The sequence below is a fragment of the Ursus arctos genome, unplaced genomic scaffold (genome assembly GCF_023065955.2).
Source record: "Ursus arctos isolate Adak ecotype North America unplaced genomic scaffold, UrsArc2.0 scaffold_33, whole genome shotgun sequence".
Taxonomy (NCBI): domain Eukaryota; kingdom Metazoa; phylum Chordata; class Mammalia; order Carnivora; family Ursidae; genus Ursus; species Ursus arctos.
Window position 1 is genome coordinate 20,831,928 of NW_026623019.1, and position 15,002 is coordinate 20,846,929.

General features: G+C 43.8%; 1 protein-coding gene across 1 annotated transcript in view; it reads left to right on the forward strand.

Annotated features, from left to right (window-relative positions):
* Positions 1-3,520: 3,520 nt before the first annotated feature.
* Positions 3,521-15,002, forward strand: part of LOC113269870 (spermatogenesis-associated protein 31D1) — a 56,140-nt gene continuing 44,658 nt past the window's right edge. Inside the window, exon 1 of the mRNA XM_057305553.1 lies at positions 3,521-3,570. Coding sequence (XP_057161536.1) covers positions 3,521-3,570 — 50 coding nt within the window. The remainder of the gene's footprint in view (positions 3,571-15,002) is intronic.

Here is a 15,002-nt window from a genome sequence, read left to right on the forward strand (position 1 = left end):
CGTAGAACACACGTTCTTATCCCCTTCAGAGGATTCCGAGGAGCTATGGGGTGCTGGGGGGCGGTGGACAGAGAGGGAGCCTTTTCTGGCCAGTTAACAAGCCAATCAGGTAGGAGCATTTCCCAGATGCGTTGGAGAGAAGCAATATCATGATAACATCTGTATTTTTGAGGAAGTCCATCAATAAGGACTAAAATGAATTCTTCAAATGGGCGTATGATCACCATTCAAGGAAGTGGCCCAATGCTAATAGATAACATTTTCGAAATACCAAGAACACGCCAGGTACTCTTTCCAATGTTTAAAAGCATTCATTCTCTTAATCCTGAAAACTCTGTGAGCTCAGCATGGCTTATACATGGTAACAGTGAGGCACAGCTGGGATCTAAAGGTTGGTGGTCCCCACAGACGTGGGTTAGGAAAGCTAGGTAACCTTGGGAGAAGAGAAACTGAGCAAGAAACGGAAGCTTCCTTTAAGTTGGGAACAGTGGGAGGAACTACCAAGTTTCTTTTTTTTTTTTTTTTTTTAGTATTTTTTTATTATATTATGTTAGTCACCATACAGTACATCCCTGGTTTTTGATGTAAAGTTTAATGATTCATTAGTTGCGTATAACACCCAGTGCACCATGCAATACGTGCCCTCCTTACTACCCATCACCAGTCTATCCCATTTCCCAACCCCCCTCCCCTCTGAAGCCCTCAGTTTGTTTCTCAGAGTCCATAGTCTCTCATGCTTCACTCCCCCCTCTGATTACCCCCCCTTTCTTTTTATTATTATTATTATTTTTTAAAGATTTTATTTATTTATTTGACAGAGATAGAGACAGCCAGTGAGAGAGGGAACTCAAGCAGAGGGAGTGGGAGAGGAAGAAGCAGGCTCATAGCGGAGGAGTCTGATGTGGGGCTCGATCCCATAACACCAGGATCACGCCCTGAGCCGAAGGCAGACGCTTAACCGCTGTGCCACCCAGCCGCCCCTACCCCCCCTTTCTTTATCCCTTTCTTCTCCTACTGATCTTCCTAGTTGGAACTACCAAGTTTCTATCCTAGTCCCTCTATGATTCTTTTGTGGGGGGAGGGGCAGAAGGAGGGAAAGAGAGAGAATCTCAAGCAGACTCCCTGCTGTGCTCGCAGCCCTACACGGGGCTCGATCTCACAACCCTGAGATCATGACCTGAGCGGAAATCAGGAGTCAACTGCTTATGTGACTGAGCCACCCAGGTGCCTCCCACTATGATTCATTTAACAGAACAATGATATTATGTGTCATTTAATTATGTTACACACACGCACACACACATGCACACACACACACACACGCACACACAGAATTCTCTCTCTCAGCTACTCTGTTGTCTTCATAAACCCTAAGATAACGTATCATTCCAGGTGCTGTTAGCACCCAGTAGCTGGTTGGGGGGAGGGGGCTCAGCTGATAGTGCAGGGTAAGGGCAGGGTTTGGTGTCCTACGGACCTGGGTTCAAATCCCAGCTCTGCTACTAATCAGCTGTGTGGCCCCAGTCATTGCCTGACGTCAACTACAAGTAAAATCGGTTTAATAATACCTGCTTTGCACAGCTTCTGGGAGGTTTACGTGAGCTCAGAGGTATAAAGTAGTTAGCACAGCTCCTAGCACATAGTAAATGCTTAGGAAAGAGTGACAGTAGTAGCTCTTTCGGGTCGCCTAACAAGGGAAGCCGCCTCCTTTTACAGTATTCACGGTTCCAGGTTTGACTGGGGTGCAACACTCTATAAACTTGCTCCTCAAGGTATTGCAGTGGACCCAATAGATGAAATATATTTAAAGTAATGAACTTGTTCATTATCTTGCCAATTTTATGGGCCAGTGAACCAGGATCTACACTGATCATGGAAATGAAGTGATAAAAGCAGTGCTACTAAGCTCAGAGTTTGGTAGGGCAACTCTTCCCAGAGATGCTTCCACTGGGTTTCCTTTTCCCCATTTGCTTTTCTACTTCTATGCACGAAGCCAGAGCTATGTGTATTTTTGTTCCCAGTGTTCTCATATGTTGATTTTTTTCACCTACTAAAATGTAGTGAGCTTAAGAAAAGTTCAATTAAAATGAAACATAAATATTTTCTTTCTTACTGTGTCATTAAAAACTCTCTCCCCCACTCCCTGTAGTTACTTGGCACCCGCCCAAAGGAAACATTTTTTCCTCTTGGCCCCCAGTGTTTAAAGCATAGAGGAAACAGATCTGCTTAGTCTGTCTCGACAGGATCCTTACATGGGGAGAGGAGCAGAGGTTTCCAAGGACTGGAAAACAGAGTACAAAGTAGGAAAGCAAGCGAAGAGGAAAAAGATGGAGAACACAAGCAAAAAGAGGGAGGGAAGGGGATGTCCATTCTAGGCTTTTCCATGGAATCGGTTTCTAGAAGATGGCATCGTACCTTGGGTTTCTGCATCAAAGAGCTAAAACTCACTGTTGACCTTCCTCTAGGAGAGAGTCCAATAGCAGCATTATTCCTGGCTATTTCTGATGGCTTCTACCATTATCCAATGTAGCTCGTACTTCAGGTCCACGCTGTTGGGTGATAAATCATCTCCACCAGCCACAGTGGCACCAGCATTTATTGAGCAGTTACTATGTGCTATGAAGTTAACAAGGATTAGTTTCTTTAATCCTTAAAGAAAATCTTATGAGCTAGACACGATGATAACCCCAATGTTAAAGATGGAGAGTCTGAGGTTTCAGGAGGATGGTGGAGGCTAAATTAAAATGCCGGCAGTTGGACCCCGGAGCCTTATGCCCTGTATCATATTCTGTAGCGCTCCATGTTTTCAGACACCGTTCCAAAGCCCTTCCCACTATAACTCTTCTCTTTCTTCTCCCTTTCTAATTCTCTCTAGTCTTCCGCCTTCCCCTCTCTCCGTGAGTACCCCCCCCCCGCCCCCCCGCCATGCGTCAGGTTCTATTTTGTAAGTGGTGGATCAGCCCAATTCTATTTCCTCTCACAGAGCTAAGGTTTTCCTACCAGGAAAACCTTTTCAGTAGTTACTAATCCAGCGAAATCCCGATCAGACTCCACAGGAAATTCAAATAGAGGGAACTGCTCCATCTAGAGTTTCGTTTTGCAAGTAAGTTGTTATTTGTTCCACATAATGCCTTCCTCCCATCCTCCCTTCCCCTCCTCCCCAGAAGCCTTTGCCTTGTCTAAACATTAGGCTTTCTATTCCAGGTTGGGCCCAAAATAAACTGATCTATGGTGGTGTGCGCAGCCGGTGGCTTCCTGTAGATATTTGGAAGGCAGTGCATTTCTTTTCATCCTCTTTTCTAAACAAATATATCTCTGTTTCAATCTTTCTTCCTAGGGAACAGCTCTTTCCTTCTTCTTCCCATACTCTGAACTCTCTTTTCTCCCCCACCCCTTTCTTTGATCCATTTAGCTTCTTCAATTGCTGTTCTGCCCACTTTAAAACAATACAGCCGGTCCTGAGGTCAGAGTGAGCCATCGCTTTACGCTGTGCTCGTTTGCACGGCCCATCCTTACATTCATGTCGGAAGATTTCATCCAGAAAAGTGACACAGAGGCAGCTAAGTCCAGGTAAAGGTTTTTTTCTGATCATCGTCTATCGATACGTTTGTAAAGAGGACATAGAATTTTTTGCTTTCAGTACCCAATTCCAAATAAGATAAACCCTTGACCCTCAAAAGCAGTTGTTGCTAAAACCCTTAAAAATGGTGGAGCAAAAAAAAAAAAAAAGCTCCCAGAGCAGATTGGCTTCGTGTGGTTACATATGCTCGTGCTGTCTTTCCTTACGAGTGCATTACATTTGCTAGCGGTGTGATTTCAGTAGTTATTATCTGTGTGCCTTGGTTCCCTCATCTATGAAAATGAGGGTAATCATATAGGGTTGTTGTGAGGAATGAATTATAAATGTATCTTAGAACTTTCCCTAACATTGGACATTTAAGTTGTTCCCTGTTATCATTCACTTAAGATGCTAGACCTCCTCTTTCTTATCTTAGTAGTAGCACTTTGCCCCCCTCCCTGCCTGCTTTCCATCCTTCATAATTAATATATTTATTTGGTACCTAGAATGTGCCAGAAACTGTGCTAGGCTCTGGAACACGACGGTAAGCAAAAAGAGACCGAGTCCCTACCTTTGTGGATCTTACAGTCTAGTGGGAAGGCAGGCCGAAATGCAGCAATCCTACAAAATCGTGTAAACGTCCTGTGATGCGTTCCACGAGGGGTTCATGAGCTGGTGGAGGGTGCCATTAGAACATGGGGCTCTGGCCCAACCAGGAGGAGAGGGTCTTCCTTAAGCATCCCTCAGGAGCTGATAAGGGTGAAGTGCTAAAAGGTGTATTGGAAACAATCTGGCAAAGCAGGGTGGCAGGAGTGTTCCAGGCAGGGGTGTCTGGGGGGAGAGAGCAGAGCCAGCGAGGAGGGAGGAATGTGATGCAACAAGGAGAAGGAAGGGAGCCGGAGGCATGGATTATGCACGCAGAGCTCTCTGGGCCAAACCTGGAATATAGTACACATTGAGTAAGTCTTTGGAGCAATGGGGAGCCAGAGGGAAAAATAAAATAAAATTCCAGTATAATTAACATACAATATTATGTTCGTTTCAGGTGTACAATATAGTGAGTCACCAATCTCCACATTACTCAGTGCTCATCATGGTAAGTGTACTCTTAATCCCCTTCCCCTCTTTCACCCATTCCTCTCCCCCCACCTCCCTTCTGACAACCACCAGTTTTTAGCCAGAGAAAAATTTTAAGATAGGTTTTATGTGTATGTGTGACGTATTCTGATTTTAATGGTAGTATTTGAGTGTCTAAAAGGTTACTGTGAATGAATGACTGTGAATTAATACTGTGAATTCACGTGAAGAATGGTCTGGGGGGGGGATGCTAAGCTGATAGAAGGCCGTTGCCGTCATTCAGGACAGAGATGACGTCAGCATGGCGGCCGGTGCTGGGGGTAGCCAAGGTGGGGGACTTGCATGGGTGTGAGGGCATTTCACAAACAAAACCCATCCGGCTTGGAGACGGATGAGGTTGGGGTCAGAGCAGGGAGAGCCGGGTGCCATGGATGACTTCGTTAATTCTGTTGAGACTGAACATTTCCCCCTTTTGTTTCCCTCCAGTGCCCAAGAGATATAGGTCAGTACAGCCTGTGGGGTCTTAAACCGAGTAGCAACAGTCAGCAGACCCGACATTTGGGAAGGGCCGCCTAGGCGTGCTGATGAGCCAGAATAAAAAAGGAAGTTGACCTTCAACCCTCGTCTTTGTTTTGTTCCAGCTGCAGAAATCATTTTCGGTTGCTCTCTGACTCGAGTAAACAACACTCCCTGTCACCTTATCCCTTTGACGGTCCGTTCCACTTCTATATTTTCACTGGGACATGATTCTCACTGACAGTAGAAAGTTCAGCACCCAGACCTGCAGCTGTGAAAATACTTGCTCCTCTCCAGAACTATTAGTACTTGTGGGAAACACATCACGGTGCCAACCACTCATTGGTCCTGAAGTGACCCTGTTATTTTGGGATGTAGTAAAGGAAATGAGATTTTGAGAACCCAAGTGGCACTCTCTCTGGCTATTGAAAGGTGTAAGTGATAAAAACGGTCACCGTACTTAAAGAGCAGGGGGGTGAACGGGTGATGCTCCCCTAACTCTATGTGTCAGCAGAATATATCTGAGCTCGGTGAAACAACCCAGCACCAAAGTGTTCTCTTCAGTTGAATAATTAGACAGCAGCGGTGGTCAATTTAGAAAAGCTAGCTGTCTTCTGTCCCTGCCTTAGAATTTTTATTACAAGCCAAACACCATCCTTAGGCGGATTTAAGAGCGTAGAAGAAAGACTGCTAGATTTTGTGAACTGCGGTGAGGATAGCCCATGTTTTATTCATGTTTGTATCCAGGCACATCCACGGTGCTTGTCACGGAGTAGGTAGTCAGTGAACGTTGGTTTCATGGGGTCTTTATATGGTATGGTGAGTTCATCATTTTTTGCCCCACTAAATAGAAATGGTTGCTTCCAGTCCTCCGTATTTATTTTGAACACTGTTTCGCGACAAGGGTGTTCTAACGTGAAATAATAAGGAAATCAGCTTTAGTGTGATTTTATATATGCAGATAGATACACTTGCTGGCTGGGTGCAGATATGTGTGTTCTCCCTGGAAGACGCTTTAGCAACCTAAATTGTGCCAGAACGAGGTTACTGACGTGGGAGGAAAGGAAAGTAAGATAAAACTCAGAGCTTAATTTCTAGATGGGATTGCTACTTTCAGAACGAATTTCAAATGCTTCTTGTGTACCTGTCACGGGCGCTGGACATTTCCCGATGATTTGTGATTTGAAATGACCTGGAATGCGGACCTGTGGTCCCCTGTCCTTTGAAGCAGTTGGCTGTTCTCCTGGTTGCTGTTCCCTCCTTTCCCACCCTTAGCAACCTGGGCAGGGCCCCATTCCTTCTGGCCTGTGCTATTGGATTCAGTCCCTTTACTTCTGTCCCTCTAAAAACTCCCGGTTTTGACTTTGTTGCTACTTACTGTTACTGGTTCTCAGATTGTGCGTCCCAGACCAGCAGCATTAGCACCTGGGAACTTTTTAGAAGTGAAAATGCTGGGACCCCACCCTGGACCTTCTCAGAAAGAAACTTCGGCATGGGGCCCAGCAATCCAGTTTTAACAAGGAGGTCATCTCAAATGTGAGAGCCATTGCTGCTGTGGTAGGGAAAGCTCCATTCTGAGCGTGTCACCTCTTTGTTCCCTTTACTGGCATCCTTGCCAAGAGCATGTCAGCATGTATATCTATGTCCGTCTATTCTAGGCCTTCTCCAACAGCACCAGCTGGTTCCCTAGCCACGCAGGTGCATTCCACACCGGAATCCAAAGGGACTACTTGCTCGTCCCTCTGCCCTTTTGCTGTCTTTCTTCGTTAATGTTGGTTCCTCTGCTAGGAATGCCCCTTCTCCTCCATCCTTGTAGAAACTTTACTCATTCTTTTTTTTTTTTTTCTTCTTCAAGTTTTTATTTAAATTCCAGTTAGTTAACATACAGTATGTACAATAGAGTGATTTAACACTTCCATACAACACCCAGGGCTCAACACTGTAAGTCTCCTCCTTAACTCATCCCCCATGTAACCCATCCCCTTGCACACCTCCCCTAAAAATATTATCTACTACCTTCTTGCCGTGGTAGATAAGATTTTAGGTAGATCAAATTTAGTAGACATCCCATTTTCCTTTTCCCTCTCCTCAGCGTATCACCGATTAAATCTTGATTTCATGCCAAGGCGATCCCCTTTCATGGGATGTTTTCAGATGCTACTTCTCCTCTGCTCCTACAGAGCATTGTGGCTCCCCTAATGCACACCCCCACCTCCTGTGTGACAGTGTTTGTGTGTGTGTGTCTCCCATCCCAAATAGAACGTGAGAGCCAGGGAAATCTAACGTCTTACTTTGACTTTTGCGGCAAAGCACAGGGCCTGGGATATACTACACGTTGAGTAAGTGTGGCCAATTTAACAATAAAGCAGAGTATTTGCCTGAACACTGAAGTTTGTACTGGGACAGCAGTACTAGGAATGAGTTTTTCCTTTCCAATGTGGTTTTCTCACATTGTGGAGAATATTAAACTGGAGTCAGGAGACTTAGGCCAGACCAAGCTTCTTGGTGACTTCTTCTAAGACCTTGGGTATGGCATTTAATGTCTTGGCTTCCATTTTTTCATCTATATAAACTGGCACCAATAATATCTCTGGGCAGAGTTGCAGTGAGGACCAAACTCAACAGCACATGTTACCAAAATAAGATATTACATTGATTCCTTACATTTAAAACAAGGCAACCTGTTTTCTGATTGCATATAGGGCTATAAAGAACATTAAAAACAACCTTTAAATAGAAAACTTCATATTTAGATTATCCAGGGGGTCTTTCTTCCAAGATCAGCCTAAGATTTTTTTTTTTAAGAAAATTGAAATCTTATGGTCTAAAATTTGAAGCAAGAAAATTCAAACTTTAGTACCATTTCCCTATTCTTACTTGTTGATGAGAAATCAGCATTACTGCCGGCCTTTCAGGCTTTGAAGGGATTTTTCAAGCTTTATCTTGATTTGATGGTTGAAAAAAAAGAGAAAAAGTCAACCACAGGCACGTTTTCTAAGCCCTTGTCCAGCCCTACCCATTAGAAAAGTGTGAGCTACTGTTCTATCAAAACTAATTAAACCTTAAATGTATAACCAACTCTCAATTACCAAGGTTAATGGGACTACACGCATATATAATTATATGCTACATTTCTACAGTGCTTTTAACTTCTTCAAAGCACGTTTCACTGTATTGCATATATAAAGCAGATGTTTTTTTTTTTTTAAATCCACAAATAAGGCAAAAAAGAAATCTTGAAATCAATAATTTCAACTTTCTACCTTTCCAAAGCTATTAGAACTAGTGAAATTGTCTAACAGGGCTTTTTCATTGTCCTATTCTCTCCTTGACCCGTCTCAACTCAAGGTGAGAAATGACTGAAAGATCTGGAGGAATCTCTGGAGGAGAGGAAGCCAAGGACTTGGGCCATCCACAAACTAGATCATTAGCTCCAGGGTAATTAAGAATAATTGACTGTATGAGTGATTAGATCCAGGAAGTCCAGAAAGAGATGAAAAGGCATAGGAAATGATGTGTGAGTAACAGTATTTATGGGGCTCTTGTTATTGTCATTCACTCCACAAGCATTATTAAGCACCTACTGTATGCCAGGTGCTTTCAACAAAGAGGATGGATACAGCCATGAACAACCTGGGCAAGCCTGCTGTTGTCATGGAGATGACCTTCTTGAATGGTGAAGACAGACAATAAACAGGAACATAAATACACAAACAAGCTAACTTCAGGTAGCTCTAAGCACTGCATAAACACAGGAATGTGATATTGAGTGCCTTGGGGAGGGGATGCTATTTTAGAAAGGGTAGCCAGCGAAGGCCTCTCAGTATATGTTTGAGCTGCAACCTGCCATGAGGAGCCCACCCATTCTGCTAACCAGAATGATGGAATGACTGAACTCACCAAGTATGCCAGAGGGAGGGAGACCGGGCCCGCCCCAGGTCTGCGGGTATTCATTTTGTGTCCTTTTGTGGCTATTACTAAAACCTCTCCAGGACCCCTGATTTGTTGCCTCTACACTGGGGGTTGCTAATACCGATCACCTTGACAGGGGTGCTCTGAGGAATAATGGGTAAACAATTGTGAGGAGCTATATAAATGCTAAATAATGATCACGGTAATAACCTTTTATTAAAGTCAGCACCGTGATAGGCAGCTCACACTCGGATGCCTTGGCAAATGTGGAAATCGATACGGCTGCTCCCCGCGCACACCAACGCTATCCTTTAAAATAGAAAAAATAAATGAGCCGATGATTATGATATTCAAAGTGTTAGTGATCAAATAACTGTCTTGAGAGAAAGCTGGTGTGTGAAGTGTAAAATGGGAGTAGCAAGATAATGGCACATCACAGCCCAGAGCAGGTATGGGCTGACTGGTGAGTGCGACTGCCTGCTCGCTGCTGCGCGTGCTGCCTGCTGCAGGGCGCTGACGCTACCCTCATCAGGACTGGGCGCCGCCACCACCCGAAAGCCCTGGCAGATGGAAGGTGGCGTGAGAAAGAGCCGGATCAGCAGCGTCTCTGCCAGCAGCCCCATCTGGCCCTCTTGGCCTTGGCAAGCCTTCCCCGGGGGGGGGGTGGGGGGGAGGACTGAGAAGCCAGCACCGAGGGGCCCTACCTTGGAAGGGCACCAAGGAAGTGAGGCGGGAGGAAAGAGGAGAACGAGCATGGCATTTTTCCCTTCTAGAATGAAATACCCCAGTTCTGGGAAAGACTTTGATTGGCTTCGTACCCGATCCTCCCTCCACAGTCAGAAACATGAACCCATTCCCTAGCTGCGCTTCCTCCTTCTCCGCAAACCTCTCCCCGAAATTTAACATTAACATCACAAAAAATGAATTATTCTTTGGGTGGGGCGTCCTACCATGTCTTTGATATAAATATGCATGTGCCTGAACGTTCTTTCCTGTCTCGCACCTCACGGGGGACAATCACAGTGTGTGTGACGCACACCCACGCGAGCCCAAGCACGTGCACACCTGCATACCCACCCCCCCACCCCTGAATCCTTTGTTAAGCCCTGGCTCAGCTCTTGTGGAGTGCCTGTGGGGTGTAGGCCACAGAGCAGAGAAGTTTACATTATTGTTTTTTTCCCTGAAAAGCAGGAAGAGAAGACAATTAAAAAAAAACACTTATTTTAAGGCTGATGCTAAACACTTTGTTCTATATTGACTGAGCAAGTCACTTTCCCACCATGGGACAGGTAGAATCGAGATGACCTCGGGCGCGCTAAGAGCCCCAAGGGTATACTTCCTTAGAAATCAGAGAGGTGAAAAAGAATACGGCGAGGTAATCCTAGTCTTCAGGAAATTACGGTTTAAATTGGGTTGAGGAAGGGTTGAGAGCCTCCAAAAAATCGAACTGATTTTGACCAAATGGAGAAATGTTAAAATGTTAAGTGCGCTGGGGCATGGCATGATGGTATTACGTAAAGTATTTTGGGTGTGCATGCAACATGGAACATAGTAAGTGCTCAGTAAATTGTCTGCTGGTAAGTAAAGCATTTCTACCTACGAGTGTCTCAGGCTGCTCAAACCTGAACTCATTGATTGAAGTATACCATTTCTGCAAGTGTTCTATTTCCCAAAATAGTGAAGGGATGTAGGGACAACTGTCCTCAAGAGATGTGGTCATCCTCGTGGTCAAATTAGTCTAGGCAAAGTTGGTTCATGGCTTTCAAATTTTGTTTGGTAGGTGTTTTTTTGTGTGTTTTTTTTAAATTAATTTATTGGGGGGGGAGAGACAGGAGGAGAGGGAGAAAGAGAATCTCAAACAGACTCTCGGCTGAGCATGCAGCTTGACACAGGGCTCCACAGGGAGCTCGAGGCAGGACTCAACACGGGGCTCCATCTCACAACTCTGAGATCATAACCTGAGTCGAAATCTAGAGTTGGACGGTTGACTGACTGAGCCACCCAAGTGCCCTGTTTGGTTAGTGTTTTTAATGTCTTATTGATAATGGTCTGTCACCAGGTGGGAGATAAAGTCATAAGAAAGGAAGGCACCAGCTCAGATCCTGCACTCTTTTTATTTATGTGTGAGAGAGAGAGAGAGCGCGCGTGCACACACGCGAGCTGGGGGAGGGGCAGAGGGAGAGAGAGATAAGCAGACTTCTAGGAGCGTAGAGCCCCACCCAAGTGGGGCTCAATCCCAGGACCCCAAGATCATGACCTGAGCTGAAAGCAAGAGTCAGACACTTAACCCACTGACTCACTCAGGCGCCCCTGGAACGTGTGCTCTTAAATTAAGCTAACCTGTACTCAGCACAATCCGGTATGAAGCCCCAGGCAGTGGTTCCCAATTCTCATCTTGGATCCTTTACTTCACTTTGCTTTTTGCTTACCCATTTTGGACTTGATGAGTAATTTTGGCTTTCTCACTTTTCACCTTTGGCACTCCTTCGAAAATGGGTTATGTTTATCTCCTGGCTCTTTCTACTTCTGGCTGCTCAGAAGTTTTGCCCCTATGCAGCCAAGTTTTAATCCCCGGATCATTTCCTGGCTTTGGCCTGTCTCGGTGGCATCCGTGCTCGTCTTGACTTCTCCAGACTGGGGACAGGCACAAGAGGAAGGATCAAACAAAAACCAAGCAAGGAAACAGGAAGAATATCTGGCTCAACTTAAACTGCAGGACACGGAGGGCTTGCTATTGTACAATCTCTCCCTCCTTATTCCTCTCCTTTTTATTTATTTATTTGTGAATTTTTATTTATTTATTTTTTTAAGTAAACTCTATGCCCAGCGTGGGGCTTGAACTCATGACCTTGAGATCAGACAGTCGCAGGCTCCACCAACTAAGCCAGCCCAGGCACCCCTTCCTCTCCTTTTTTTATTCCCTCCTGTTTCTGACTCTTTCTATTTCAATTTTTACTGCATCTCCGCCTTCTAGCTGGCCAGTCTTCTTCTGGGATCCCTTTCTAAGACTTCACTGGGAATGAGAATGATATCCATTATGCAAAATACATTTGATAGCTGGGAGAATTTGCTGAAGCCCTAGTGTCTTTATAGCGCTTATCAAATGCCATTTAACCGTAGTTTTGGCAAACTGCTCTGGCTTTCCAGGGAGTCAGTTGATGCGTAAGTCGATAAATAGCTGTCAAATGAGTGAGTGAGTACGTACTAGTTGTACGTATTATATCAGGTACTTTAAATAATACAAAGTATGAAACTTCATCCTTGGCTTAAGAAGGACATCTTCTCATGCCCATGCACAAAAAGGCTGCTTTGAAATATCAACAAGGGCCAGACCGGGTTCACTAGTTCTTCTGGAAAACAAGAAGTCATCTCTCAGCGCACAACCAGCTTCATCTGGGCAAAAGGGAATGTGAGCAAAGCACTGGTTACACAGTGACAGACACGTAGGAGCTAATGAGTTGTCGAAGCTGAACGTTTTACCATCCGTGGTTTTCTCCGTAACATCTTCATAAACAGCAAAATGCATAAAACATGAATGAATAGCGTGAAGTGAGCACCCATAGAACGATAGGCAATACAACTTTGATATCGCCCCAGAAGCCTCCGCTCTCCTGTCCGATATAATAATCTTTTACTGACTTCTTTTTATAATTTTACCACCTCTAGAAGCTCCCCTAGAAAGTTTTATTTTACCCAGTTTAAAAATCAAAAGAAAAAAAGGAAAAACAACCACTGCCTGCATGTTCAACATCAGACATGAAAAAAGAAAACTAGTTTGTTTTTTGTTTTTTTTAATAAGCTATTTTGAGGTGTAGGGGCGCCTGGGTGACTCAGTCGGTTAAGCATCCGAATCGGTTTCAGCTGAGGTCATGATCCCAGCATGATGAGATTGAGCCCCGTGTTGGGCTCCACATTCTCTCCCCCTCTCCCTCTGCCTCGCCCTCCCAGCTCACACGCTCTCTCTCTCTCTCAAAAACAAAAACAAAAACAAAAAAAACTTAAAAAGAAAGATATTTTGAAGTGTATAATTTCTATTAGTGATCAGGACATTTACTCCTTAGTGTACTTTTATGTTTACTGACTCGCATTTCAAAGGTATTCTTCCCAAAGCTGCCTTTGGTCTCATACACGTGCTTTCCTGGACTCAGTGGGACTTGGAAGGATACTGAGCTCCTCATAGAATGGATGTTGCTATCCCATGATCATCACTGTAATTATTCCTAATTTTTACTTTGCTTCCAAAGTCTCTTCCCTTGCCCCCTAAAGTCTGTACTTTCAAAATGGTATCTACATCTTTAATTGCACCTGATAATAAACTCTCACCACAAAATCTGTTTGATCGTGCACTATACCCATCATTATCTTCAAATATCCTATTTAAAAAAAAAAAAAATCCCATTTACATCAGGTTCCCAAAGAGTTATAATATTTGCAGTGGTGTTGTTTTTTTTTTTTTTAACTGTTTCTATAATTGCTGTTTGTAAATCTTGCAAATCGAAGTTGTACAAATGATTGGCTGCCAGTTGAATTACCTACCAAATTGGGGTGAAGTGGTCCTTTAAACTACTGTGTACCAAACCAATGTGCAGACAAAACTGAAAGGGAACTTGGGCAGCTGGGTCACCACAGAGAATCAGTCAGATGCTGTCGTGTTAACAGAGTACTTCAGATCCAGAATAATCCTGCTAATCACACTTCTTCCAAATTAATCAGCTAATGTCGTTTTCCATGAAGACGTGGTCTTCATGAGTCTCAGTGAGATAGGATTTGGGAAAGCAGAGAGCAGCAGGGAAAGCTCCCGGGATAGGGTCAGCTGGAGCAAAGGACAGAAGGCACGAATGAGAAGGTCGTGTGCGTGAGAAGCGATCTGGACCTCAAGTCCAATAAACAAGCTGACGACATTGCCACCGCTTTGTGAAGCACAATATTTTTGTTGTTTATTAATTGTTTTCTCTGATCTAGATTTCCTATTTTTTATGATGTGATAAATAGTGAAATCTGGTCTCATTTTTCTGTGTATTTGGATACAGGGACTTGAGTGCTCTGGCTGAATGAATAGTTGCATAAGAAACAAGGTTGGTGAGGGAAGTTGGGTCAGATTATGAAAAATCCTTAAAATGCTTATTTTGGACTTTATCCATAGAAGTCATTTAGTGTTTTGTTTGTTTGTTAATTGGGAACACCATGAGGAAAACAGTGTTTTTGATGGTTTCTAAGGGGAAGAATACTCTAGGCAACAAGATTAGGTAAGATGACACAGCAAGAATTCGGGCATTAAAAATAAGGTTGGACAGGGCTGGTGATGGTGATGGATCAGAAAGGAAGGGGTGGGTGTAGCATTAGAAGGGGAGAATTTGGCTTCTTTTTCTTTGTCTTTTCAGCCACTTGGGCTTAATACTGTTCAGTCTTCCTGATTTATTTTCCTTACCATTTATATTTTCCTTTTTCTTTTGGTAATCTACTTTTTCTTTCTGATTTTTTCCCCTTTTCTTTCTTTTGCTTGCATTAAATTTTTTTTTTCTTTTACCTTCCTATACAGGATGATAACTGAGTCAGTCAGGCAGATATCAGATGGGAGATATGAATAGACATTAACCATAAGACTCACTAACTAATTAGAATATGTTGCTGCTTAAGAAATTTTTTTATACCTTTTATTTTTATTTTATTTTATTTTTTAAAGATTTTATTTATTTATTTTGACAGAGACAGCCAGCGAGAGAGGGAACACAAGCAGGGGGAGTGGGAGAGGAAGAAGCAGGCTTCTAGTGGAGGAGCCTGATGTGGGGCTCGATCCCAGAACGCTGGGATCACGCCCTGAGCCGAAGGCAGATGCTTAACGACTGCACCACCCAGGCGCCCCTATACCTTTTATTTTTAGTTAGAAAGAAGGAAAGAAAAAAGAAAAGAGATAAGAAAAAAGTAGAATGAAAAAAGG